The 27,398-nt window shown below is 33.2% G+C and overlaps 1 protein-coding gene across 2 annotated transcripts in view; it reads left to right on the top strand.

The window, feature by feature from the left end:
* Positions 1-5,053: 5,053 nt before the first annotated feature.
* Positions 5,054-27,398, top strand: part of LOC106132593 (G-protein coupled receptor dmsr-1) — a 34,845-nt gene continuing 12,500 nt past the window's right edge. For both annotated transcript variants that reach the window (XM_060949788.1, XM_013332042.2), the window contains exons 1-2: positions 5,054-5,245; positions 15,283-15,658. In XM_060949788.1, the coding sequence (XP_060805771.1) occupies positions 15,368-15,658 (291 nt within the window). In that variant the 5' untranslated portion in view covers positions 5,054-5,245; positions 15,283-15,367. The remainder of the gene's footprint in view (positions 5,246-15,282; positions 15,659-27,398) is intronic.

Raw genomic sequence — 27,398 nt, 5'->3', positions numbered from 1 at the left:
TGAAGTACTAGCTTTTTCTAAATATAACTAAAATTTTGAAGATCCAACAAATATTGAAAGATATTACAGCGCGAAAAGGCCTTTTGTATTTTCCATATGTAATTATTGTTGTTCGGTATCTTTACGATGCAATATAGAGTAAACTAATTTTACAGCGGAAATGTAAAGATATAGTCTCTGCCTACCTCCGGGAAAGAGACGTGATTTTATGTATGTATGCAATCAAACAAGACAGCCCGAACTAGCTTAGGATTTGCTTAACTTCTACTTCTCTCTCTTTTATCTTTGCATATTCCCAATTTAACCTCCGCCACCATGCTTCGGGGCCTGGGGTCCAATTAACTTATACTTATCCGATAATATTTACCGTTCTGAAGGAACCTTTTTACTGAGTCACGCAGCCACTCGCCCACCTGCAATAAATTGTTGAACCTTCGTCACATTGCAATCGAATTACAATATAAATGGCGACGAGACAATGTATTTACTCTTTTTCAATCAGACTTACCCGAGAGACATACCAAGCTAGCTAGGCTCACAAACATTTAGATGGAATTAAAACAATCAACGTCCAAATTACTACGTTGCGTTGTTGTGAATGTAAATTTTCTAATTGATGTCATTTATTAAAATTATTACTTTACATAGATACCTACATATACTTCAAAAGTGGGTTGCAATTTTGTTGATTTATGCATTCATATTTCATTTAACCGTAATTCATTCTTAATTGGATGTGGTTTTACCATGGAATGCGAAATGAAACTTGATACTTAGGTAAATATGAGTATTATTCGAATTTCAACTGAACACTTGTTTGTTCAAGCAAACAAAGAGATATGTTAACTTTGAGGTTAACTTATATTTTAATACCAGAGGAAGACTAGACGAACGCACCTTCATCAAATCAAGGATGTCGGCCTGGCGATAGCCCAGTGCAAGAGAACCCTTGGCCGGCGAGGTTGCATAAAGTATGCAGAAATGGTGGAAAGCGAAAAAAAGTAGTTTCTGCTTACACCTCAAGAAAAGAGGCGTTTTATGTTTGTTTAAATCTATTTCACATACGTATAAGTACATTTATCACGTCTTTATCCTTTACGGGGTAGGTACAATTCACGAATAAACAGAGCCTACAGTCTCAAAAAGACTGAAAACCATGTTTATCTGCTATGTAACTTAATAATGGAACTGAGATTTAACATGAAAATAAACAGGCGTCGGTGGTTGAATGTCCAAGTAACCTGGGTAAAAAGTGTTGAATCAGTTGTACAGTATGTTACGAAAAATTTGATTAGAACACGTTCTTAACACTTAGCACGGTTGTTAGTGCGGAGGTGATAACAGTCTCTAAATTGTCACGATTCCTGCATTATCATTAAGAGTAGCAAAGTTAAAAATTATTTTATCAAACAAATAGAACCACTTCAGTGTCGCATACTGAGTAATAATTTTTACGAGTTATAGGCTAAAAATATTCCTTTTTAGGATTCACTGATCCTTGTGCTTTTTTATAGTCGTTATCGTTGGTTTTCTTTCCTGGGAATCGAACTTGGGTACTTCGATGCGAAATAATTATAAATAACCTAATCTTATTATTCCATTCTATTATGTCCCGCAAACCTGTTCTATGAGCAATCCAAACCGAACTCGTTGACAGATAGTTTCCGAGCCGCGCCAAGTAAACTCAACCGCAGGTAGTAAGTAGATATTTATTGTAGAAGTTTTATTAGCAAAAGTGCAGGCGTTTCAGCGAGACCCAACATTATTTAACGAGACTTTATAGCAAGTTGAGAACTAGTTCCGTTTTATTGCTTACAGAGTAATAAGCAAGTTTCCTAATAGGCTTGGATTAATATCTTATTAAATTACAAAATAAGATTTCCTGAGCAGGCTGAAAATGTTAATAAAGAGTAAGGCGTCCAAACTTGGGATTCTTCTTGGGCGAACTGACTCCATAATTCAGCTGAACGTGGGGTATCAGACTCTTTGAGACATGCTCCTGTCTTCCTCAAATGGATAAAGACGTGATATATATTTGTATGTAGATTTTCTGGTTTATGATAATTTTATTAAAAATGGGGAAAAAACTACTATTAGACATTTCCACTTCGTAACAATAGTGTTATTACAGGGGTTATTTGTAAGAGATTCCGCCCGCGGTACGCCTACATTTTTTTCAGGTGAGCATCTGCATTTACCATTAGGGATTCTTTCTTTTATGACATTTAATTGTTGTGTGTGACGTGACGTAACTTAATTCTAAATTAAGGTATTTAATTTATACTTTAACTAATACATAAAATCGATACACATAATAAATAAATAATAATAAATAAACATATACAAGACAAATTACGCAGATTGAGTTAGTCTCGCAGTAAGTTAGAGACTTATGTTACGAGATACATCGATGATACACGTTGTAATAATTTGCCATAATGGATTTTTAAAATACCCAGACGGATAACATAAACGTGATTTCCCTAAGAATTGCATTATATGCAATACAACCGCCATTTTGTCTCGGTCGTTCCTTCGTACATTGTGCTAGAAAACAGACATATTGCCTTCCAAGTTTAAGACAATAAGATAATAAGACAATATAACTTATTAATCTACGTTAACTCATTTGTTTTATTTGTCCAATAACCATGTTTCCAACACAATTTAACAAATAAATAATATCATGCGCCTCGTTCATAATAGTTCGAAAGGAAATTCCAGGCTGACAGGCTATTGTAGACAATTAACAGCAAACAATTAATTAATGGAAACTAGTCCCTTCTAAAGTAGTTTATAATGAGTTCTGTGCAGTAAAGGGGTTTGTTTGTAAGAAGTATTTAGAAAATTTGACCAACTATAGCATGTTCCCGTTATAGATCTAACATTCAATGTTTCACTCTGTAGTCAAAATTATAAAATGAATAATTTGTGACTAGGTTTTTAGATAATTAAAGAAAATTTATTTCAAAGTCAATTTCAATTCCAGTTTTCCTAAATTACAATATGGACACAGAAATCTTTAGTAGAATTCAAGGAAAGGCCATTAGATAAATCGACAAAAGATAGAATTAAGTCTCTTTTAGCCTTGGGTGTTTCCAGTAGCATTCTCAGAAGCTCTATATCATTAAAAAGGGAAAGTAAGTTATTTTATGGGCGACACCAATATATTATAGAAAATGGAAGCGGACAGAATAGAAGGTCTCTAGTAACGATAGGACGTCCTAGTATTTTACTAAGACGTTACGTGAGTTGTACTTTTTATTCTACTACATCCAATATAATCAAAGATTTATCAGTTAAACACTTACATACCAATTATGCCTCTCGCACTGTTACAACTTAAATATCAATAACAGGACATCGTTATAGGGTTAAGAAACCGTTAGTTTTTCTTTTTGATTTGACAGTGATATAAATTTGAACATGTCAAGCTATTTAAGTCCTTGGTATGTTAGGAAAGTCTCTGATGACGCTTAAAGACGTCCAGTCGTCCATGGCAGTCAAAGAAGAAAGGAAATTACATACGATAACAAATTAATTTATTTTCATGCGTATTACTTAAGTTAAAGTTTAGGAGGCTTTGCGCAGAAATCCGGCAATGGTCGACCGCAAAGTCAGAAATCCCGAGATTACATCCACTGCGCAGTATCCTTTGTTTCAATTCACGTAAAAGGAGCGAAACTATTTGGGCGGCCTTCCACCTTGAGCCGTGGTAATGGTAACCAGGGTAACAAACCTTATTGAATTTATTCTGATCTCATTCAAGATTTAAATTTTTTTCTAGGCGACGAAGAAAATTTCTTCTAGGTTCATAAAGCTGAATGTTTATTTAAGTACCTTATCATAAGAAAAGTGCTCCATAAGCGTGATGAACTTGTGTGTTTGGACCATAACCATATGAATGATGAATGATGTGAAATGTGCCTTTTACATCGTAGGTTTCCATTTTTGTTCATGTTCTTTGATACATCTGATGGAATTCAAAAGCTTCACAAATTCGTTGAACCATTATTAAAAGTCAGGCATATTTTGATTTCCATGGAAAATAAAATTGCTGGTGCTTTGGTAAGTTTGAACATTTCAAGGAAAAATTAACCACATGCAACATGACAACATTTTTATAACGAATAAATATAATGTAACAAATATAAGTTTTATTCTTCAGTCAGAAAAACTTGCTTTTTATGAAAATAAACTGACGAACATAATTCCATAGAATAGCAAATATTGCAACGCAATATTTGAATTGAAATGAATATAAATGGATGAAAATTCTTAGCCCTTGGTGGCATCGGCTGTGCAATGCATATTTGTTTGCATCTGATAGAGGCAAACTCAAAAAAATATAATATTTAAAAAGTTTCGGAGAAATAAGTTTTATTGAAATCATACTGATTTTGGCACTGTTGCACATTTGCATGAAATTTAATTTACTGAGTCGTTGAAACATAAATAATTAGTTAAAATGTTCTACTACTAAACTTCAAACTGTTAAAGAACTTTTAATGTCTTGGCAAAATTGGCGAAACAATGACAATTGAAATTTATCTTGAATTTATTAAATGGGAGTTTTTTAACAGATATTTTTTATATCTCAAGTATTAAAAAAAAGGTTTTAAAAAGAGAAGAAGGCTGAGTAAAGCGATTGCTTTTGTCTGCGTAAACGAATAGGAATCCAATTTAGTTTAAAACGAAAATCAGAAATGTGATCGAATTTACACAAACTGAAAATGAAACGAATGTAGGTATTATTAAGAAAACGTTCATGTTTGATGATAAAATTTGCATTAAGGCCTGAATAACAAACATATTTCTTATTATTTCACTTTTATCTTACTTTTTCATTAGTACGGCAGTGGGTGAGAATGTTACTTTAACTGTTAAGAGCAGCTTACAAATGCAAGTTTACACATGTACACATTTCGCAAAGTTTGTCCCCATAGATTAGAATTGGCTTATTATAACCAAAACAGTTCATGCAGAATTTTATCAGTTTTAATCTGTTTCAGCGGTAGGGCTGGCGGTACCTTCAGTCGAGTCTGCATTGGCCTCCGCGCGGTCGTTTCCGAGGCGCCTCTCACGTCCCGAGGGAATTTTGCAACTTTCATTACACATTTAATTGACAGCACCATAAAGTTATTTTTGTAAGACTATTTAGTTGAGTAATTGTTCGTGGGTAAGCATAGTGAATGGTGCGGTGAGAAAACTTTTTGAATTTTGTAAAAAAGTTTGGAGTTCAATCGTAAGTATTGTTTTTGCATGATTTTACTTTTTTAAAGAATTCTTTTCAAACATAATATTTTAAGGAAAGTAGAAATAAAATCAGTTATTAATTTTTAGGCAGATTGTAATAGTTGCCTAAAATTTTTAAATGCCAGTTTGACAATAAATGATTTTCTTAGAGTTATAAATATTAATAAATATGTGTGATAATCTTTTCCAAACATCGTTCGATATTGAAATAAAAAAGTTCATGTGTATACAAAGTCTAAGTATTAGAAAAAGTTTTGGGTTTGAGGTAAAGTGAATATGAAATTCAGAGTGGAATATTACTCTGAACCGCAAACATACTTTAACTTTATCGACTGACCCTTCATAAGGTTTTCATTTATTTCAAAACCTTTGTGTAATCATCGCCATTGGTGTCAATGAAAAGTGCATCAAAATTGCATAACCTAGATACATCAAAAATAGGAAAAGACTTCTTCAAAGATTTATTTCAAAGATATCATATTTTCTATTTACAAGGTAAGGTACTTTTTATAATGCTATTTAGCCAGTCTTACATAGGTATAAATACTTTTTACCTGCAGCTTCGTCCGCGTGAATTTAGCGCCACTTACAAAAGAATGGGTATGCAATCCCACATTTTTAACCGGGATAAAAAGTATCATATGTTCTTCTCCAGAATCACTAATAATTCTAAAGCAGCAGCTTGTTTTAAAAATCATAAAAGAATGTATATATTCAAGATACAGATTACAGATTAACAAGTGAAAACAACAAAACAAAAACAACTGCTTGCAACTTCGGACTGATATTTAGACTTCCAAACCAATGCCGGCCGAGTGTCCTCAGAATATGATACCTTTGAAAGTTACTCAATTATAAGGAGTGATAGTCAATTAACTCATTAGTTGACTCGCCCCTATTCGCTTTGGATAATAAACTTGCAGTTCACAAACACCACTTTTCAGTAGGGAAAACACAAAATTTGCCAAACACTGTAAATATGTCGGCCGTTTTGCGTTGTGGTAAATTGGTTTGCTAACTTTAAGTCATTATAACATGAGATAATTTTCGGATGGGCCTGGGTCTCGAATGTTAGTATCCTTTAATACCTACATCTAGCACTTACTTTAGGACTAATAATAGGACATAGATTGACTGACTGACCAATCTGTGCACAGTCCAAACCGCTAGGTCTAGAGATTTGGAATTTAGATTATTTATGTTATCTATAGCAGTGCACTCAGAAGAGATTTACGGATATTCTCGCGAAAAGGGAAATTACACGTTAATTTTCATTATACGCAACGCAAGCGGAGCCAACAAGTTGGTAACAAGCTATAATGACCTGTTACCTGGGAGATAAGGATTTGAGGATGAGGAAAACTGAAGAAAGTTGATATATATATAATTTAAATAACAGTTGATATATATTATATACTGGGTCTTTTGAAGACTGTAGGCTTATGTCTACCCTGCGAGGGAATAGACATGATTGTATGTATCTAATATTTCAAGACGTGAACATAAAGTTTGAAAAACTTCCTGGAGTGTTGTCGAAACCCCCGCCGGCGAGTTTGCTTCTGTTTTTTCTATTCCTCAGTCAACAATGGTGTCACAGAACACAATCCCTAGCTTAGTACTGCGCGTAGACTGGAAAAACAATCTCGAAGTTTATTACTTAAAAAGAGCAGCTGGTTTGAAAAAAATTGTAGAAGCATGCAAATGTTTTGGTAAGAGATTTGATTTCAACTTTAAGTTATATTATAATTTACGGGTTGTCACTCAGAATGAGAACAATAAAAGACAATATGCTACTGTTCATAATTCATATAATTTCATGTAGGTTGCAACCTGGCACCAAAACTTATTTACCCTGAACTACGTTAGGAGCAGTTCACATCAAGACGAGACGCGACGCGACGTTTTCATTTCAATTTATATATTATTTATAATTCTATGTATTAATGTATATGCATGGTGAATTAATATAAATTAGATAACATGACTTTACCCTTCAAAGGATGTGCAATCTGCACTTGAATGTTTTAATTGGATTATTCGCCTTTTAAAACATTCAAAGGAAAAAAAGAAAATTCGCGTTGGAACATCAAATGACTCAAGGACCTCCGTATTATATGTGACTTTTACTACAGTATCTAGTTTAAGTTAGATATTTCCCTATACAGTCTTCAGACTATTATTTACTTAACTTACGTTAAAGTTTACTTAACAGTAACTTCGGCAAATAATATTAAACTAATCTCCTGAATTCATTGAAATTTTTTCGTCATGATCGCGAATTCGTTACTTACATTGAGTGATTATTTACGTTGGTATTGTCATCAAGTATAAATATATAAGAAAGTCTTCATGTTTCTGATGTAAGTCAAGCCCTGTAACATGTACAACAATGCGTGACGCCGTTTTTACGCGCGAAATCTATAGGTGTTTCGCTTTTGATTATGTCGTGAAACGGGAAAGCGATAGTTTGTCACTGCTATGCTACGGGGGCTGGTTGCGTCTTTATCTCTCTGAGGCCTATGGTTGCGATGCTGAAGTGGAAAAGTTCGGTTTACACGGTGTTATTCCCGTCTGACCTCTACTTACTGCAATTTACCCCGCGAACTTGTCGAATTTTGGATCATTGTTACACGACCAGTTCCGGAATGTGCAGGTTATCATACATACATACATAAAATCACGCCTTTTTCCTGGGGGCAGTAGGCAGAGACTACATCTTTCCACTTGCCACGATCTCTGCATACTTCCTTCGCTTCATTCAAAATTCATAACTCTCTTCATGCAAGCAGGTTATCACGCGAAAGAAAATCATGATTAGCAATAAAAATAGGTTTAAAAATATAATAAAATAAAAAGCTTACTTTGACCTTATTTATTTCATTTATTATGCCACTTAAAAACAGAGTAAAAAAAACAATACAAAAACGTGATTAAAATTGCAATGAATGAGCCCGTTAGGCTTGGATGCAATTGCAAGGACGCTAGTAGCGGTTCCGTATTACATTCAAACCTTTTATTTTTAATTTCTTTCAGCATTCCCTTGACCAGAGCGTATAAAAAAAACTTTAAGCATACTTGTATCAAGTCTTTATCCTTGATGGGGCAGACAGAGCTCATTGTCACAAAAGACTCGAACGACGTTTATATGGATGGCTTAATGATGAATTGAGATTCAGATAGTGACAGGTAGTTCGATTTTTTTTAAAATTGTGAATATTTCAAAAACTTTTAACCTATTTAGCATGAACTTTAAATTATATTAAAAGATCCTACATATATTTTTAAATTTCTCATAATTAGACAAGCGGTTCGAAAGTCGTTACAAACATATGTATATACATTAAAAGGCAACTAAGGAATAGGCTTATAAATTTTTGATCTTTATTAAAAACTTCCACTATTTGAATCTAAATTCTATTCATTCATTAAGCCAAACAGCTGGACGTGGCCTATCAGTTTTTCGAGACTGTTGGATTTGTCTACCCCGCAAGGGATATAGACGTGATTATATGTATGTATTCACAAAAAACAATATTTTCGGCCCAAGTTGATTGGGAGAATAAGAAGCTGTTTTCACATACCATGTTAAAGTAATATCCAGCTTTATGTTTTTAGTTCACTGAAAGGAAATAATCTTATTCCGCTTGAGCAGTTTTAATCGCAGACCAGATTGGGTCGAGCCTGAAGAGCCTTTTCAGCGGAATGGTGGAAAGTAAACACTTTGCTCCGGTGACATATTTTAATAAACGATAAAGCATATGTTTAGCTTTATTTCGATGCAGACGACACAGTTTTTTGTATTATAAAATACAAATAATGGAAGGATGAGAAGTTATTGAATTAGAAAAGACATATTTTTAATTATTTATTTATCTATTCATGTACGTACCTACACAGACAACATACATATATACATATATGAATGATAAACACAATTACCAATAGTACATTTCTTTTGCTTATTTCTTATCTCAAAAGTGTCAAAACAGGTCGATGTCATATAATTTAATTTATATACGACTCGGCTATTAGTACTTATATGCTAAACGCTTTAACATTTTAGTAACACGACGACCTCACACATTTCATGTGTCAATAAGTTTAATCGTTATATATACTAAACACACATAGATTTTATTACGGCAAACATTAAAATATTTGAATCTTTATAGTAAGTATAAAGATTAGTAAGTATAAAAAGAAGACACAAACCCTAGAAGTGTATCTATTTTCAACAGATAGTGTCAACTTAAATGTTATGGACTACTTACTCAATGATACTTTTTGAGAAGATCAATTCTTAAATAGTTAAATATCTAAGACCCGGGACAAACAGAAAAAGTTATTTTTTCATCATAACTTCACTGGGGATTGAACCCAGAACGCCCAGAAAATCCAACATCTGCGCCAACAGGCCGTCAATATTAAATTTTAAAACGACGTACAAAGTTTGTGAATTATCTCGAGGGTTCGATCTTGTCGTGAATGGGGTTTACAATAAACTTGACATAGAGACGGAGCAACCGGGCATGGAAGAGGTCCGAAAAATAGTATTTCATTGGGTGCCAGTTTATTCCTCCTTAATATGGTGAATTAGTTAGTTCACCATTAATTACTGCTAAATCTTCTAAAATTAACAGATCTAGGTTTTAGAGCGAGATATTAGAGGAGAACATGTTTTCGTCTGTGATTTGTCCTGTTTATCTAAAAAGTAATTTTATCTCTGACATAAAAAAATACAATAAGAACTCTAGACGAATCATCGTCGTACTTTCAATTCAAAAGGTTTCACAGCAATATTACACCCGTACGAGTATAACTACTTTGAACCCCTTTTGTTTGGCTTTGATTGTTTAACTGGTCAATGCAATATTTACGAACAAAGCGTCGATGGAAAACTAGAAAATATTGGTTCTTTTTATACCAAGCACGACAAAAAGTAGGTCAGAAACTCTTTAAATCTGTTATTGTTGTTCAAGATCACAGAAAAAGTGCTCGATCATTGTTAAGTCATTTTGTAAGAAGCAACGAAGAAAATAGGTTAACTTTGCCAATAAGATAAAGTTAATTTAAGCCTTATGCTGTCATCGCGGTTCTTGAAGGAAAATACCAACAGTAAATTAATTATATTTAAAATCAATTAGAACTGAGCAAATAACTAAGATGATGCGAGGTAAAATGTAAGAAATTATTAAGAGGACTGTAAATAAATAAAAGATAAAGTTAACGGTAAAAAAGATAATGTGAATTAAGGGAAATAATCATAATTTTCAAAAAATTTAGTAACAATACAAAAGTACGCGTTTTCTTTAGCATATTTGGGAACATATGTAGGGGAACTTTACTACCATAGAAAATATAAGATTATACATATTAGGAAGATTATATATAAGAATAACTATATTACGATTTCAAAGATAAGATTTAAGATCTTACTCTTATGAAAGTCGGCACACACCAAAAATCATTAAATAAATTTCTTTAAGAAATATGTCGAAACTTGAGTGGAAATAGAAAATAGGACATGAATCTTAGAGATTGCAGGTGTTCCTCCCTTTTTATTGTATCGAGCTGTAGCCATTTAACTACTAACCGAGCTAAAGTGGACAGATCCATTTTGTTAACAAGGAAGGGAGTCATCATCGTGACTTTGTAGAAGGTATACTGTTAATTCTGTCGAACTAAAGATTATTTGATTTAAACATATATAAAATCAGCCTCTTTTCTCGAAGGGGTAGGCAGAGACTACATCTTTCCATTTGTATTGAACAGAACATTATAAATCGATTTGAAAAAGAGGAAGTATTTAATGCGATTGTGTGTAACGCGATTACTCAGCTAATTAATATAGGCGATATTTATGATTGATTTTTAGGATAAAACCAAGGGAGTCCTATATTCATCAGTCAATATCTAATGTTGGAGATGATAGAAGAGAAATTGAGGGAACTTATGGACATAGCGTTGCTGTTATGACTGCCAGATGTCATGTTAAATAAAAACCAAAAAAAAAGATGGGATTTAAAGTCGGTTGATCATTCTAGAAAAGCCATTAATGTTATATGTATGTCATTCATGTGTCAGGTGTTACACAACTTTCATTGAATAACACATAGTTATTATGTTATCGTGTTACATAATCCATTTATCCTTGGAGCTATGATAGTTGCGTACGCTTAAAAGGAATATCCTCCCACGTACACTTATTTGTGGAATAAACTTCCTGAAAAGGTTTTTCGGGCATGGAAAAAAACATTGACTTCCTCAAAATGGCCACAGGACCATATTTTCAGGGTCAATAAGAGTGGCAACCTTTGGGCCAAATATAAAACTTTCCGACCACTCAAAAGTATTAGTAACTTACTTCCATTTTCGCGGGTAAACCGCTGAAATTACGTCGCATTTTATAATAAAATGAGAAATTTGCTTCCAAAAATATAGCTTGTCATAATGTTTTGAACACAAAGAAGGATCGAAGTAATGAAAACATCAACGTCATTCAAGTTAAAATATGACCATCGCTGTTTAAGAAAGACCCCTTTCAACCAACCCTTGGCCATGTTACATTGTTCCGGATTTAATTTAACTTAGCAGCTGAAAAGTATAAAAATACCTTCTTGCATATGAACGATACCCTACAGGGCTTTTTATGGAGTCGTGAATTATTAGGAAGGATATAAAAATAGAGAATGCTCATTACGTGCAAGTGCATTCTGTATTGAACATATTTGTGTGTTATGAGAACAACATCATGTTCAAAATATTTTGCATTTTTGCGCATCTGATGTTCATGATGTTGTTCGTGAATTATATTGGAAGATGGCTCAGATAAAACAGGACTTTATCGACGTTTTAAAGCCTAAAAGGGATTTAAAGGAATGAACGCTTACGAATGCGCACGTTTAGCGAGAGAATTACTAAATCTATATAAATAATAGGTAATAATAGGTAGATTGACCTATTGTAGTGTTACATTATAAATTAATGTGTTACCATGATCTGATATGGGTTAGGTTTCCTTACAAAGGTTGCGAAGATCAAAAGTGGGTTGCTTCGTGTAAAAACGTGACTTAACTAATCCACGATTATGGTCAAAGGCACACACCGGGCTTCGTTCCAGAGAAGTTAGGATGTTACTCTAGGGGGGAGAAGAAAGTAAAATAAAATGAATGAAGTGTGACAGAAAAGGCCTTGTAACAAAATAAATAGAGACTGAAATAACCTTCCTGTGAGTAACGTTCATCTCTTAATGATTAACACCTGAGAGCTGCCTGAGTAATTAGATTTTATTTTTAGCGACACATAAAACATGAAGGAAATACATTTAACCAGTATAAAATAAGGCATGAAATAGGTGAATTATATATTGAAGCGTTTGTATGAGAGTTATAAGCCTTATTAAGCTTTTGAGACATGAGATTGCGTTCCGCTGTAGAGACCGAAACACATATTTCTTCAAATTAATATTGTTTACGTTAATTATCTGTATAAAATCTGAAAATATAGACAGATATCATGTCTTGTTGTCTAATGGGTAGGCAGAGCTAATAGTGATATGACGTGTTTGGCCTAATGATGGAAATAAGTGTTACCCGTAACTTAGGCTTGATATAAATCATTTGATTAATTACGTGATAATCTTTGAAAATAGGAATTATACTTTAAGACACGCGGATAGATTAATACGGGTACAATTTAATTCATTTTTGATTTACGACGCTAAATGCCTGAGAAGTAAGAACAACAAAAATTACGCGCGGCATCTAAACTTTATGATCTTCTAATAATAGATATCAGGAGTAATTTATTTCAGTTGCGTCAAGAGAGATTGAGTGATTAGATTTTTAATTTGTTTTCTGTGGCACGAGTGGCCGCCATCGGCGTTCAGCGGGATACTTTACAATATCCAAAATAGAGGAACAAATCTAACTTAGCAATTTTCCAGAAATTGTTGTGACAAAAACATTTAAATTTTCGTGTGTGTAGGTACTGTTTTCATGTAGGTTAAATAATACCTATAGATATTAACGGAAATCAAGAACAGTAGTAGCAAAGTATTGAGGTTATTACGATGACATGATGCCAGATCACCCAAGTATATACGCTGTGAAAACCAACCAGTGCATTGGAAGAAATAATAATACAGCAAATTATCTTAATGATTATTATTTTATCCATATCCGGACCTGTTCGGAAATAAAGAATCTTAAAAATAACGAAATACATAACTACTTATATAATAGCCTTAAAGTATTCACTGCCGGAGGTCACGCAAAAAATTCAAAAGAAAATACGTGCCCAGTCGTCTTGTCGAGAATTAAAGAGTATTTTGCGGGGAGATATTTTTAGGTTTATTTTGCAGGTGTTTTTAAAAGATATTCTTAGAGCTCATAAAATCAGACTCAGATGTGATAATGTTGATGTTTATCGTTGGTATATTTATTGAATAATAAATTTAATTTAATTTATTAAAACCCCTCTTAATATATCGATTAAGCCGGTCTGAAAAAGACAGTCAACCCTAATTTATTATATTCAGGAAAAAGTGCCGTGTGGTTCCCGGCACCAATCCAAAAAAGAATAAGACCACTCCATCTCTTTCCCATGGAAGTTGTGAAAGGCGACTAAGGAATAGGCTTACAAACTTGGGATTCTTTTTTAGGCGATGGATTAGCAACCACTGTCACTATTTGAATCTCAATTCTATCATTAAGCGAAATAGCTGAACGTGGCCATTAAGTCTTTTCAAGACTGTTGGCTCTGTCTACCCCGCAAGGGATATAGACGTGACCATATGTATGTATGTACGTAAAAAAAATATTTACTTCAATACATTTTATTAATGCCTAGATTCTGCCAGCTGCTTTTTTTGGCGCAGAGTGTTAAAGACGATCAGGCTTATAAAATTGTTGTTCTTCTATAAAGCGATGGGCTAGCAACCAGTCAATAAATATCAAATAAAATATGAAAACAGAATTTAACTTTTTAATGTTGTGACTATTGATTCTTAATATAGATAAGTAGAAAGACATGATCAGTGATTGTATAATTAATTTTTATGTATTCAAGAAAATAAGACCTTTAACAAGATTGCTCTTACTAAGAGTTTAGTAAATTCCTTATGTAAAAATGACGGCGTAAAAGAGTCATCGTTTTTGAATTTCTGGAACAACGGCTTGTTGAGTGTATGAGAGATATTCGTAAGCACTGGCGCAGAATTTCAATTTCCAAGATTCTCCTATAAATCACAGAAGCGGTGTAAGAACATAAAATACGATTTTCATATGTTTGTATAACTCAAGACTTGGCTCACATCTACGACATCCGACAACATCGTGATTTTATTAAGTACATACATACATACATACATACATATGATCACGTCTCTATCCCTTACGGGGTAGACAGAGCCAACAGTCTTGAAAAGACTGATAGGCCACGCTCAGCCGTTTGGCTTAATGATAGAATTGAGACTCAAACAGTGACGGGTCGTTAGCCCATCGCCTAAAAGAAGAATCCCAAGTTTATAAGCCTATCCCTCAGTCGCCTTTTACAACATCCATGGGAAAGAGATGGAGTGGTCCTATTCTTTTTTTTATTGGTGCCGAGAACCACACGGCACCAAATTTACGGTTTATTAAGTATAAATTATAATGAACGCAATGTTATAATGTATTTTAATGTTCAATGTTTAAAATTGTAATGTCGCAGATCGTGTATTTTAGAGTTCTAAAAACTCGTGCATTGTGCACCTGATTTTTTTATAATATCACGGTTCATTAATGTCTGTCAATTTGAAGTTATGTTTATTTTATACTCTTAACTAATCAGACTAAGCTACACTTACTTTGTTAAGAGAATCATTTTCATGAAAGCAGTTTCAAAGATGAATATCTTCTTCAAAAATTTGAATCTTTATGAAATGCAAACTTTTAAAAGTTTGTACACCACACAGCTCTTATGCCAAAAGCGTGGTGGTATATTTAATGGTTATTATAAGTGTAAAATTGTTAACATTTGTTTCAGAAACATCAATTTGTATATCAAGATGACTTGACGAGTGTCCGGTATTTATTTGAGCGGCGCAGGTGGTCCGATAAAGCAAATAAAGATGTCAAACAAATCACAGACACTTTTGGATATATTCCAAGAGATACTGGCGGCGTCTGGTAACTCTTCGGACAGCAGTTTCAATGAGACGCAGATTCTATCCGTCCTCCGGGAACAGACGAGTAAGGGAGTCGGTAATGAGAACTTCGAAGCTATCCTGGTGAAGATGATGAGGGACGCGAGGTCGAGACTCAATCTGACATTGAAGCCGGACACGTGTGGCTACTGCGAGGGAGATTTTAGAGATATAATTATGGCGTATAATGGTATACACGGATACGTGAGCTTGTTGGTGAGTAGGATTAATGTTATTAGAATATAATCACTATAAAAAGTAAAAGGTCCTGTTATACGTTACTGAAATGATTGAATGATAGACAGAACACGAACAGCCGAAATTATTTGTAGAAAAATTAATTAAGTATACTTTTCTTGTTAGTGACTTTCAAACGGTTAAACTATGTTGTTTATGATCTAGTACAAAGCAAAAGTCAAGAAATAGACGTGTGTTCTCAAAATTCTATCAGTATAAATAAATAATGTATGGGACAAATTATCTGCTACTGACAATTTGTCCCGAGATACGAAAGTTCAGCAAGAAACTGTTAGTTATTGGTTTCGGATATTGCGAAACTTGTTATGCCTGCGGCAGGGCTCAGTTACAAAAACTGCATTTCTCTCAGAGCGGGTGGATCAGAAGGGGGATTATTATCATTAGACTTGAAAGACACGCTTTGGCTGGATCTCTTAATGATAAAATCAGCAACATCACCATAAACTCTCGCTCTCATCCTAGCGTGTTCCCAGTTGCACTGTGCAATGCTTCAGGGCCTGGGGTCCGCTTCGAGGCCTGGCACCACCATAAATGAAATCAACAAATCTCACATTAGAATAAATAAAAAAATGCGCATTGACACTTCGGTACTTTAAAAAATTAACTTTATATCACTAAATGCATCAAATAGATTTCAACCCGTTGTTAAGTTTTAACCTGTGGTTTAAACAATATAAATTCAAAGCGAAATTTGACCGACTCAATAATAATTATCGCTTGACGTTGATAGATTTACTGAAACATAATGGAAATACTCCCTGGATACCATCGAAAATTGTACTTTCACCTTTGTTATCTGCCTATTTATCTGTTCACCTAAATTTTGCAATGTAATTTCTTAAATGAATAGAGGGTCTTTTATTATAACTTAATTAATGATTAGAGAAGCGAATTCTCATCTGATTCGAAAACCCATAATATGTTTTTTAAAAGAAAAATTTCATAAGTCTAAGATAACAAACGTCACGTGTTCGTTATCACTTCAAAAAAAAATATTTATATTTCCTTCCTTTTCTGGTCCAAAAATATCAACAAAGCACAAAGTAGTAAAAAACTATTTAAATTGAATAAGTACGACTGTCTCTTTCGGGAAATTAGTTCGGTTATTTCTCATCAAACACCAGGAAAACAAACAACATTATTTTAACCCAATTACTATCTGGGTGGGGCGTGGGGTTGGTCTAGTAAATAATAAATCTCTGATTTACGGTCAACCGAACTACTTATTTTATTAGTTTGTTAGTATATTACTCTGACATGCAAGAATAAGAATTTTTAAAAAAGTCTGTTTTAAACATATCTATATACAATTATGCCTATTATCCGGAAGGGTAGGCAGAGATTACAATTACCAAGATCCCTGCATACTACTTTCGCTTCTTTCACGTTCACGCATTGTACCTCCCCGAGCACGTCGGTACAGGGTACTTTTGACTAGACCTTTCGCTAGGATTTTCCAATGTGCGTTCATCGTGGTCTTCTTTTCTAGCAAAGAATAATTTTTTTTTTTAATCGTCAAATTAAACTTAATACATAAATATGATCAAACATTAGGGATCGCTGCCGTAAAAATGTAATTCAAGTAAAGTGGGTTGCATTGGAACAATCACAATGTAAGCCGATTTCGGAAAATTAAACTTTTAAAAGGTAAGCTTGTATCTAGTAGTTTTTCCGGATTATTTACGTTGGCAACCGATTTATTTTAACGAGCGCGTCATTTTGATTGCCAAATGAGTTCCAGCTTTTCCACTTTTTGGCATGTATTGTAAAACTTTTCCATAAGTCCATAAGTTTTAACATAAGGATGTATCTATTGTTAACATAACATCATTAACCATCTAGCAAATTATTACATTCGTGCGATTTCATAGATTTAATAAAATGTACAAAACCAATATCTGGAGCTATTAAACCCGTGAAATCCCAATATTATGATAAATATAAATGTAACGTAAATTACGCCGATGTTTACAGTATGATGAACATGCCGTTGAATAATGGGAACTGGAGTACCTATCTATGTAGATGGAGGAACAAATGGATTTGTTTTATAAACCACGGCTACCATTATGATAACATGGCCCGACAGCTCAATAAATGCCGCGGAACAAAACAATTGTAGTTCGAGTAATTTCCACGGCATAACGTTAAAAGTTAGCTCCACTGTTGCAACGTTATAAATTAATAAAATTGAACCGAAAAGTTTTAGATTTAGAAAAGCATAATATTTTATTTGTTTTTTTTTTATGGGCCTATTCCGCTTTTACACTTAAATAATACTCGTACACAGCCTCGAAACGAAACAATCACTTAAAAAGATCGTTGAAAATAAGCACAATAGCCAAAATATCGGTAAATTTAGTGCCGAAAGCGCAAATTTGGTAAAACTGGGTGGCCCTCTGCAAACATTCCTTCGGATAATCGATTTCAGTAATCGAGTAGCAACGAGTGAAAACGTGCGCGATTATTCGCATTGCTGTTTTGGGAATATGTTGCGGTTTCAATGGGTTATTCTCAAGGTGACATTTATGAGTATTGAGTAACGGGGCAAGGAAATTGATCTGTCCTTTACTGTGTAGTTACCCTAGCGGCTCTTACGATACATATATCTTCTGAACCGTTGTATTTATTCGGTTATATTCTCACCTCTCTGGAGACGTGCATGTGCATGCTCTAACCTACTTAAGACTTTGATGGATGACTTGGCCTAGGAAGGATTTAAACCTACATGCAGATCACGCATAAACCGGATACAATCGGTTGACCACTTGTATCGGAATGAACATACATACAAACATAATTATATCTTTATCCCTTACGGGGTAGACAAAGCCAACAGTCTCGCAAAGACTGAAAGACCACATTTAGCTGAAATCGGGTAATTTCCTCGGGTTATTTCGGTTGCCCAAAATATTGTTTCTGTTTCCGGGAAAAGGTTGTTGTGGTCGAGTCAAAATATTCTAGGAAAAATCCAACCAAATGTGTCAGTATTTATTTTAGCTGATCATAGCAACTCATTATTGGATTGTTAGGAGTTTAGGAAAAGTAGGTACTTGTTGGTTTTGGTAACACTAAAGGAGGAGTAGTTATTTATATCAATTTGTTTTTCAAATTTCAAATAAAATAAGTTAGATATATTCCATATATGATGGAGATATAACGGGGCACCAAACTTTTAAGATTATCCCCTTGGAGATAAGCATACAAAGCTTCTGTCACGTGTAAGATGACATAAAAATATTTTTCCTTTCAAAAGTTACTTAGCTTCCTCTCACAATATATGTAACACAATACATACTATAAGTAATTTTTGCCCTACTTTCTTTTGCTTATACATACCTATTGCCACGTTCAGCTGTATGGCTTAAAGATGAAATTGAAGAAGAATCCCTAAGAAGAATTAAAAGTTTATTTGCCATTCCCTAAGTCGCCTTTTGCGATATTCATGGGAAATATAAGGAGTGGTCCTATTCTAAAATGCCAGGAACCACACGGCAATTTCTATACTTTTTTCTTCTACATATTAGTACAAACAAAAACATACATTTTAAGTATCAAGCCTATTTCCCACATTTCTATACTTTATCCTATTTACATAGAAAATGATGCCTTTAAAATTTTAAATTTTTTAAAAGTATATAAAAATATGCTCATTGGTATTTAGTTCTATCATCAATCATCATCAGTCAATAACACATATTTTTCATTATAATAAGTAAAATCACAATAAGGGACAAAGAGGCTGATTTAATAGTCACGTATCGATTATGTTCACACTTAAACTTTACACACGAGATTGCTAAATCACATGTTTCCATAACACTAATTACACGTTGGCAATCAGCAGATAACAAATCGATTCGCACTATCGCAAGCCCTGAAGCGTCGTCTGGTACATATCCTACCTGAATATTCTCTCGACAAATCGATAATTACGAGCACACAATAGCGATAAAATGCGTAATTTTTCCCGCTAACTGACCATAGATTAATAGATGTAGTAACTGCTTTATTTACAAACATCGACATCGGCCAAACCGATTACTAACGTCGGAAACGTTAGTAATCTGTTTTATTTTTACCTGCAAACTTTTTATTTAGTATCTTATTATTGACTTTACTATGCATACTAATATTGCAAAGATGGAAGGTGTTTGTTTGTTATAAATAAATAATTGGAGCGATTAAAATTTAACATAGAGATAGGTTAGACGTGCACGTGAAAAACTTAAATGTGCCTCTATTCCCACGAGAGCAAACCCTAGGCGAAAATTTAGTATTTTATATTTAGGTTTAAAATTAGAATGCGTAATCCGGGCATTAGACTAATAGCAAAAAACAACGTCTAGAATTTAGGATCTTTAAAAGAAATTTCTTACATCTACAGTTTACATTTGCAAAGTTTTTGGGTAAGGCTGAACCCTGAACAAACCTTACGAGTTGGTATTTGTCTTCCTTGATCTTTGTCATACTTTTTCGATGGTTATTGGAGGTGTAACTGTACCGATGCAAACTGATATCTGAAGGTTGACAAGAAGGTGTTTTCTAGCAACTTGTAAACATATTTTTCCTTTGCTCAAGTGAAGTTTTTGTACCAAAAAAGATCCATTTATCGCTATTACCTGTTTGAAAAAAGTATTTTTGTAACATTTAATGTTATTTTAAGGTATGATTCATGTCTTCTTCTTCATCCATTTTTCAGGTGAGAGTTTTATGAAAGTTTTATACCCATTATACAACAATCATTATTATTTGTACTTGATGGCTTGTTTGGTGCTGTGTTAATGTTCTTATCTGATTACTGATTTACAAGATCATTGTGTGATGATATTTTTTAATTAGGCTAGGTCTTGGATTTTTATCATAAATATTTAATAGTCTCGAACTAACTTTGGGGCTAGCTCGCTTTGTGTTCTATTTGTCTTGTGTGTGTATATATACTTAATTAGCTGTTGCTCGCGACTTCGTCTACCTAAAATCTCTATAAAGTTTAATTTACTATGTTATTTCAATGTCCAAGCTACATTTCTGCAATATTTCATGAAAATCCGTTCACTAGTTTTCACATCCACACAGCCTTACAAGCTTTTGATTTTATTAAGAATGATGACAGAAATGAAAGATACATCGACATATGTAATTATTAATAGTAACCGTCGTCCGCATAGGCTCTGAGTGTAAATTACACTCAATGTTTATAACTACGTTACGTTATTTGCGCGTTAAGATGTTTCTTTTTTTCCATCACGGAAAATATAGTGGCGCCCTGATGATGGATATAGAAACCGGTAGCGCATATCGTTCGAAGATTGACGTTTGGAATAACAACGATAGTAAAATCGAAGTAGTGATCATCGTTATAGGAACACAATTAGGTACATGTCATGCGTGCGCAGTTTGCGAATGTAAGCTTGTCAAATGAAAACAACACAGACTTAAAATCATACAAGAATCTTTCCCTCGCTTTGCCATGGTGTTTAAGAATGTAGAAAGACATTAAATGCCATTTTTCTTTTAGATCGTACAATATGATATTCAAAATTGAGGTCTTGCTACAAGTAATGGACATTTGTGTTGTATACTTCCAAAAATCATCACATATTTACATTCCCTTTATTTTCTTTTTCTGTATATATGAGCTAATTTTTTGAAAAGAGGATTTTTCAAAGAGGGTTTATATCGAAGGGGCAGATCGCTAATAAACATGCAGGTATGTAGAATCCTCTCAAACTGAAGAATTTTCTCTGTTGCAGTCTTAGCCAGGAATAAGTTATGAAGGAAACGTTGAATCTCTTCAAAGATAGCATTCAAATGAATAGTAAATGGTTACGGCTAGCCGACCGTCTGCCGCCCATTTTCAATTTACTGTTCTTACCTAAATATTTTGTTTTGTTGCTACAATCTACAATGAATTTTTTTTCTCCAGCGCAAAATCTATTTTTAAATAACGAGATTTATCCATAATGGTAAGTGATACCAAAAAAGTAATTCATCCCTTATTGTTACTCAAAACCAGTAATTCCTCAAATATTCGTATACAAGGATATAATGTAAATATTAAAGAGTAGGAACGTTGGACGTTTTTTGAAAGTTGCTTATTCACGTTGTTTAGCTTTTAATTTCCGGTTTGGTATCACTGGCACGAGTATTTGTAGAGAGGACTTTTATACAAACAGGATAACGTAATACTCAAAATGGTATCGTTTCTATTATATTTAGTTTGGAGTAAAGTTGGAAATTTAATTACGGTTAAAAATAGTGAATTTCAGAGCTCCAGTTTATAAAGTGATTTTGTTTTAGATATCGTAGGATACAAAATAAATATATGGGCATCACATCGATTGGTTAAAAGCGAAGGTGTCATCCATGATACTCCTCTAATCTACTTCTACTTCTAATCTTTTAGAATCGCAGTAATAAGAAAGATATAATTGATTTAATAATTATCCAACTTCAAATTTAATGTTGTGTAACCGTTAGACGATTGGTCCTCGGTGTACTGAGTATAATGGAAGTTTACTAAGGCAAACAAGTTTAAAAATTACTTTATCTATTGTACTGATAATCTTTTAAGTATAAGAAGAGTAAGTGAAACAACAACTGACAAATACAATATAGTTAAGCTTCGTTAGGTTGGCCACCCACACGTCTCTACTGTGCCGCCTACAGGCTAATGGTTTTTATTTTAGATTCATATGCAGATATAACACAATTCTTATTATCAATCACTCAAAATCATATCAAATCTTGCGATACTGAGAGATTGAGTAGAAAGCTGAACTTTCGCATTTATCATACTGGCTCTGAGTTTCGCCCGCGTGAAAAGTACCCTAAGTCGGACAAACAAACATACATAATATTACTAAGAAGTAACGTTACAAAGAGAATCTAAAAATCATCTTCGTTGCTTTAATCCAAAAAGCTAAAACATGTGTTGTGCTAATGGCGAAGCATAAATTCCAAATCAGACCATTAATAAGGCTGCGAACTTACGAGAGAAAATGCTGAAAGTAGTTTAAAACTTTCACCATTATTACTGACTGAAAACTTCTCCCTTACATTATACCGCTGTGTAAGATTGTAAATGAAATTTAGCTAAACTACTTATAACGCCAAGCACACATTACAAACAATGAGAAATGAGTGTATAAAATAACTTTGAAATTAAACTATGACTATACCGTTGCAACGTCAAATGCAGACAGTTGTAAAGCTGGAAATGAGTAGTCTAAATAAAAGTTCGCGAAAGTTTGCATATGGTAATTGGGCTATGAATATTTTTAGATAACAATTTTTGGTATTTTTTAAAATAAATACCACATTGTGTTAATGTTTTATAAAACAACTATTATAACAAATATATTATTATTAAAAAAGACATTCAAGGGTCATGTATTAAATATTTATTTTAAAAAATTATACTATATGAATAAAATTTTTATTCAGGTTATTTTAAAGTTATTCTTTAGTTTTTTTTTAATTAATCCACTGAAGATCTTTTACATCAGTAAGTAAGTTATTAAGTAATATTTGTGATCGGTCGTCATCTTTTTAACTTCTTTTCCTTTAAAAGTAGCTTTTTAAGTATAGATTGATTCTATTGAATTCCCGTTCTCATTAAATTTACGACCTTCTGTCTTTGCTTGTTCGGCATCACGTGTGCATTTCACATCGGGTTAGTAATGAGCATACAGTGACGTCACGGATTACCGCGTCTCGGCTTCCGAATGCATTCAGACGTTGTTAGTGAGCTGAACAATGAGGCGTGCATTGCAGCTACATAAATCGATAATGGATGCAACGTTATAGCATAGGTTAAGATATCTATCTATCTAAATAGGTAAAGACAATCTATATATCTAAATAAATAAAACATATATATCTAAATATAAATAACGGAGGACACTTTGGGAGGAGGATTGTTTTTGTCAAAAATTAGAGTGCATTAACCTCACACTGTGCATCGTAACGTAGGTGAAGCGTGGAGCCAATCTACATACATTAAATATAATAGTATATTCAGCACCTAATCATTAGGGAAATAAATAAAATCAAAATTGTTCATTTCGGCTAGTAGTTATGTATAATTTAAGCTCGGTAAGCTACAAATCAGCTATTTTTTAGATATACTTACATGTATCTCTACAGATACCTGTGTCAAGGACTACTCAATAACACAATAGAATATACATTCATAAACAAAACAAATGAATACATTGTAGGTATAACGAATATATCAGAAAGTGCCCGACGTTAGTGAGGTTGCGTCTTCGTCTCTCTGGAGAGAATAAGTTAGGTTTTTATATTCGAAGTGACTTCCGTCAGACTTCCATACTTTCTAGTTTACAGTCATTTTTGTTCCCCTACAAAATCTATCCCTCGCGGGGTCTAGCTAAATCTATTTCTGTGATTGTAAGAGATCATTCCTTATTTTTCCTCACAATATCGTGAGTGTGACATTAGTGAACACAATGACTATGTGATTTACAATTTCACGTGCTAATGTTGATAAATAAATCAATTACAGTCTTATTACTAAAACAGCGCTGGTTAGCAGAGGCTTATAGTGACGTTGTAAATGGAAATTTTGATATCAAATATAGCTTAATGCTTTCATAACATAAACTCGTTTATAATGAAATAGTGCAGAATTTACGGTGCTTTTTTAATTTTCATAAGTAACAATTTCACCTAGGATTTCGAGGTTATGTCTATAACGTCACAATTTTTATAACGTTTCGTCGAAGTTTTAGGTTTTTATAAAAAGAAAAAACGTAAAGGGGTGAAGAACTCAATTTTCGCTCACCGTACACATTTTAAAATTTTGAATTGCACCATGGTTTTGTTGTAGCTATCGCTAACATCTAATTAATAAGCTAACGTAACATTTGACCAAAAATGTAACAATGACTGTATCAATAGTATGAAAACTTATGATGTTCATGTTACTGTGTAAATTTCTATGCAATAAAAATATAACAAAAACAGTAATGCAACAAAAAATATAATATTTATTCTTTATTCTAATAATTACAATTTGTAAAGTACAATAGGCGGACTTAATGCTAATAGCATTATCTACAGTCTACCATTGGGTTAAGCAGAGACCCTTTCTGTGGGCGATAATCTTATAAATAAAATTCTCGTGTGTGAGTTAGAGTCTCGTACTCCTCCGAAACGCCTTGACCGATTCTCATGAAATTTTGTGAGCATATTGCGTAGGTCTGAGAATCGGCCATCATCTATTTTTCGTGAGAGTTTGAGTGATAAGGGTTGTCCACACTTAATTTTTTTTTATAATAGAAATTACTTAAAAGTTATTAATATGGCAAAACAAAGTTTGCCGGGACAGCTAGTAATAATGTATAATAAACCTACTTACTATATACTATACCATATAAGTATACCTACTTTAAACCTATACTAAACATACATATATATTAATATATTTGCAGCAGATTACATACAGAGATTATTTATAATGGTTCTGTTTGTTTGTTTGTTGATTTATAAACTCTTTACTGCACATAAAAATAAATAAAATAAATTACAAAACAGTTATTTGATTTAGAAGAATATGTACAATGGCAGAATTATCCCAATTGGGATTTCTTCCAGTCAACCAAAATATAAAGTAAAATTCATTATTAAAAAGGCAGCTTACACAAAAAGCATTGAGGATGCATTATAATAAACAATAAATTTCTAAATAATTAATGGTAAATAAATAGGTAATATATATATATAAACTTACATAAATATGAGTAAACTCAATTGTTAGATACATCAGAATACAGTCCTTGATTAATGTTTTAAAAGAATTTAGGTTAAACTTATGTTAAGGTTCTGTTATCATTATTCTAATATCAGTGGCTATTTCACCATCACTGGATTTGATTACAATTCAATTGGTAAAGCGAGGTCAATTTTACTGTTAAATATTGACGTGAACAAGGTACGAGCGACCTTGCACTGTTTAATAAATTCAGTTTTAAGGATCTTGTCACTTCTATCAACTGTTTATTACTAGGAAAATTCGGAGAAATGTAGAATAATAGAGGAATATTATCGCTCGCAACCGATACTAAGAATTTTCCACATTGCTAGACATATTGAGGTATATAGATCTGAAATTTTGTAGACAGCTGTCCAAAACTACAGTTTGACTGGTCGACCATTGAAGATCGGAATCGTGATTTCTGAATGGTAGGGTAGTTCAGTACATAGATATAGTTTATTTAGTTTGAGGAATATAACACATATAACCTGGTTATAATAATAACCACTTGGAAAACTTAATCTTTTCAGAAACGTGTAAATCCTTTTCACGTTTCTAAATCTCCAAGGGCTTAACTTGAACTGCCAATAGCGACAGAAATAAACATACATTTTCATAGCAACGCTTTTCTCTTTTATAAGTGACTGTCACCATTCCTGTTGCTATTATTCACTCCTTCAAGCCTACACGAGTTTTATTGAAAACGATTCATCAAAGAATCGGATATCTGTAGGTCATTTTTCAGGGCAACTACTGGCTTGGATGGATGGCAATGTTTCCATATATCACATGTCCCTTATGCTAAATACACAGGGGGTCGCCTTATGTGTTTGGATTTCCGGGCACGTCCGTTCGCCCGTTTTTAGGGATGCGGATTTGTATAAAAGTTAGTGGACAAAATTTCATTTACATTTTAATGACATAGATAAAAACGTCTTTTGTTTGATTTTATCAGGTTTTCATGTTACCCATATATTTAAATTTAAAGTTTTTCAAACGTTTATATATCATATTAACAAATATATATACATATATAGCTACTTAAGCAACAAAAAAACACAGATTAATTTTATTTACTTTTTGTCGTTGATTATATGTCTCCGATTTGCCCTTTGTTACTATACACAAGAGCTCTGCAAGTTCTACGAATTCATCTACTTATTTGTTGTCAAACCTTTCTAATACACTTTTCAATGAAAAGGGAAATTGATTCCTCCTTGTCCAAGTTGTTCTGTCAACGAATAATAGTGTTTCTTACATATTTTTTTTTATTATTAAACCCCACTTCTAAGAACTTATGAAAAAGAAATTTTCATTTTTTGTTTGTCTCTTCATATGAAGCGAAAATTCGATATAAGTATTTCGTAGAATCTTGATACTAAATAAACCGAATTAGCCATTAGAATAATAAACCATTGAATGTTTGACTTTATCGTTCCATTTCTATAAATATCACTATTTCGCCTGGTCGAATTCATTCGCATCGGTGATAGAAATACTTTATTGGCCAATAACGGAAAATTTGGGAAGCAACTCACATTGTTGCATGAAATATTTACCTTTAATGTTCGTCACATGTAGTGTAGTTATTTTTTTTCTTTCGCCAATTTTATGTATTAACCCACGTTCGCCCTCGTAAAACAAATAAGTATTCTGTTAATTTCCTAGACCATATAAGAAACCTACACGACAAATTTCAAGAGTCTAGACGTAGCTGAATGTTCTGTGCGTTGGATATGTCAGTCACCAGTCGTCGGACTGGCCTGACCTCTTTTATATACGTATTTAGATGAGGTATTAAAACAAGCATACCTTCTTAGAGTGACCTTAGGAGAAGGAAACTGAAAGTGGGAATACTACCTATTATGCATTTTTACTCTTACAGTCATTGCGCTAGTATAATTTTGTCACTCATTAAAA

The sequence above is a fragment of the Amyelois transitella genome, chromosome 19 (genome assembly GCF_032362555.1).
Source record: "Amyelois transitella isolate CPQ chromosome 19, ilAmyTran1.1, whole genome shotgun sequence".
In the NCBI taxonomy this organism is placed as follows: Eukaryota; Metazoa; Arthropoda; class Insecta; order Lepidoptera; family Pyralidae; genus Amyelois; species Amyelois transitella.
Note: the sequence above shows the minus strand (reverse complement) of the source record. Positions and strands in the feature narration are given on the sequence as shown.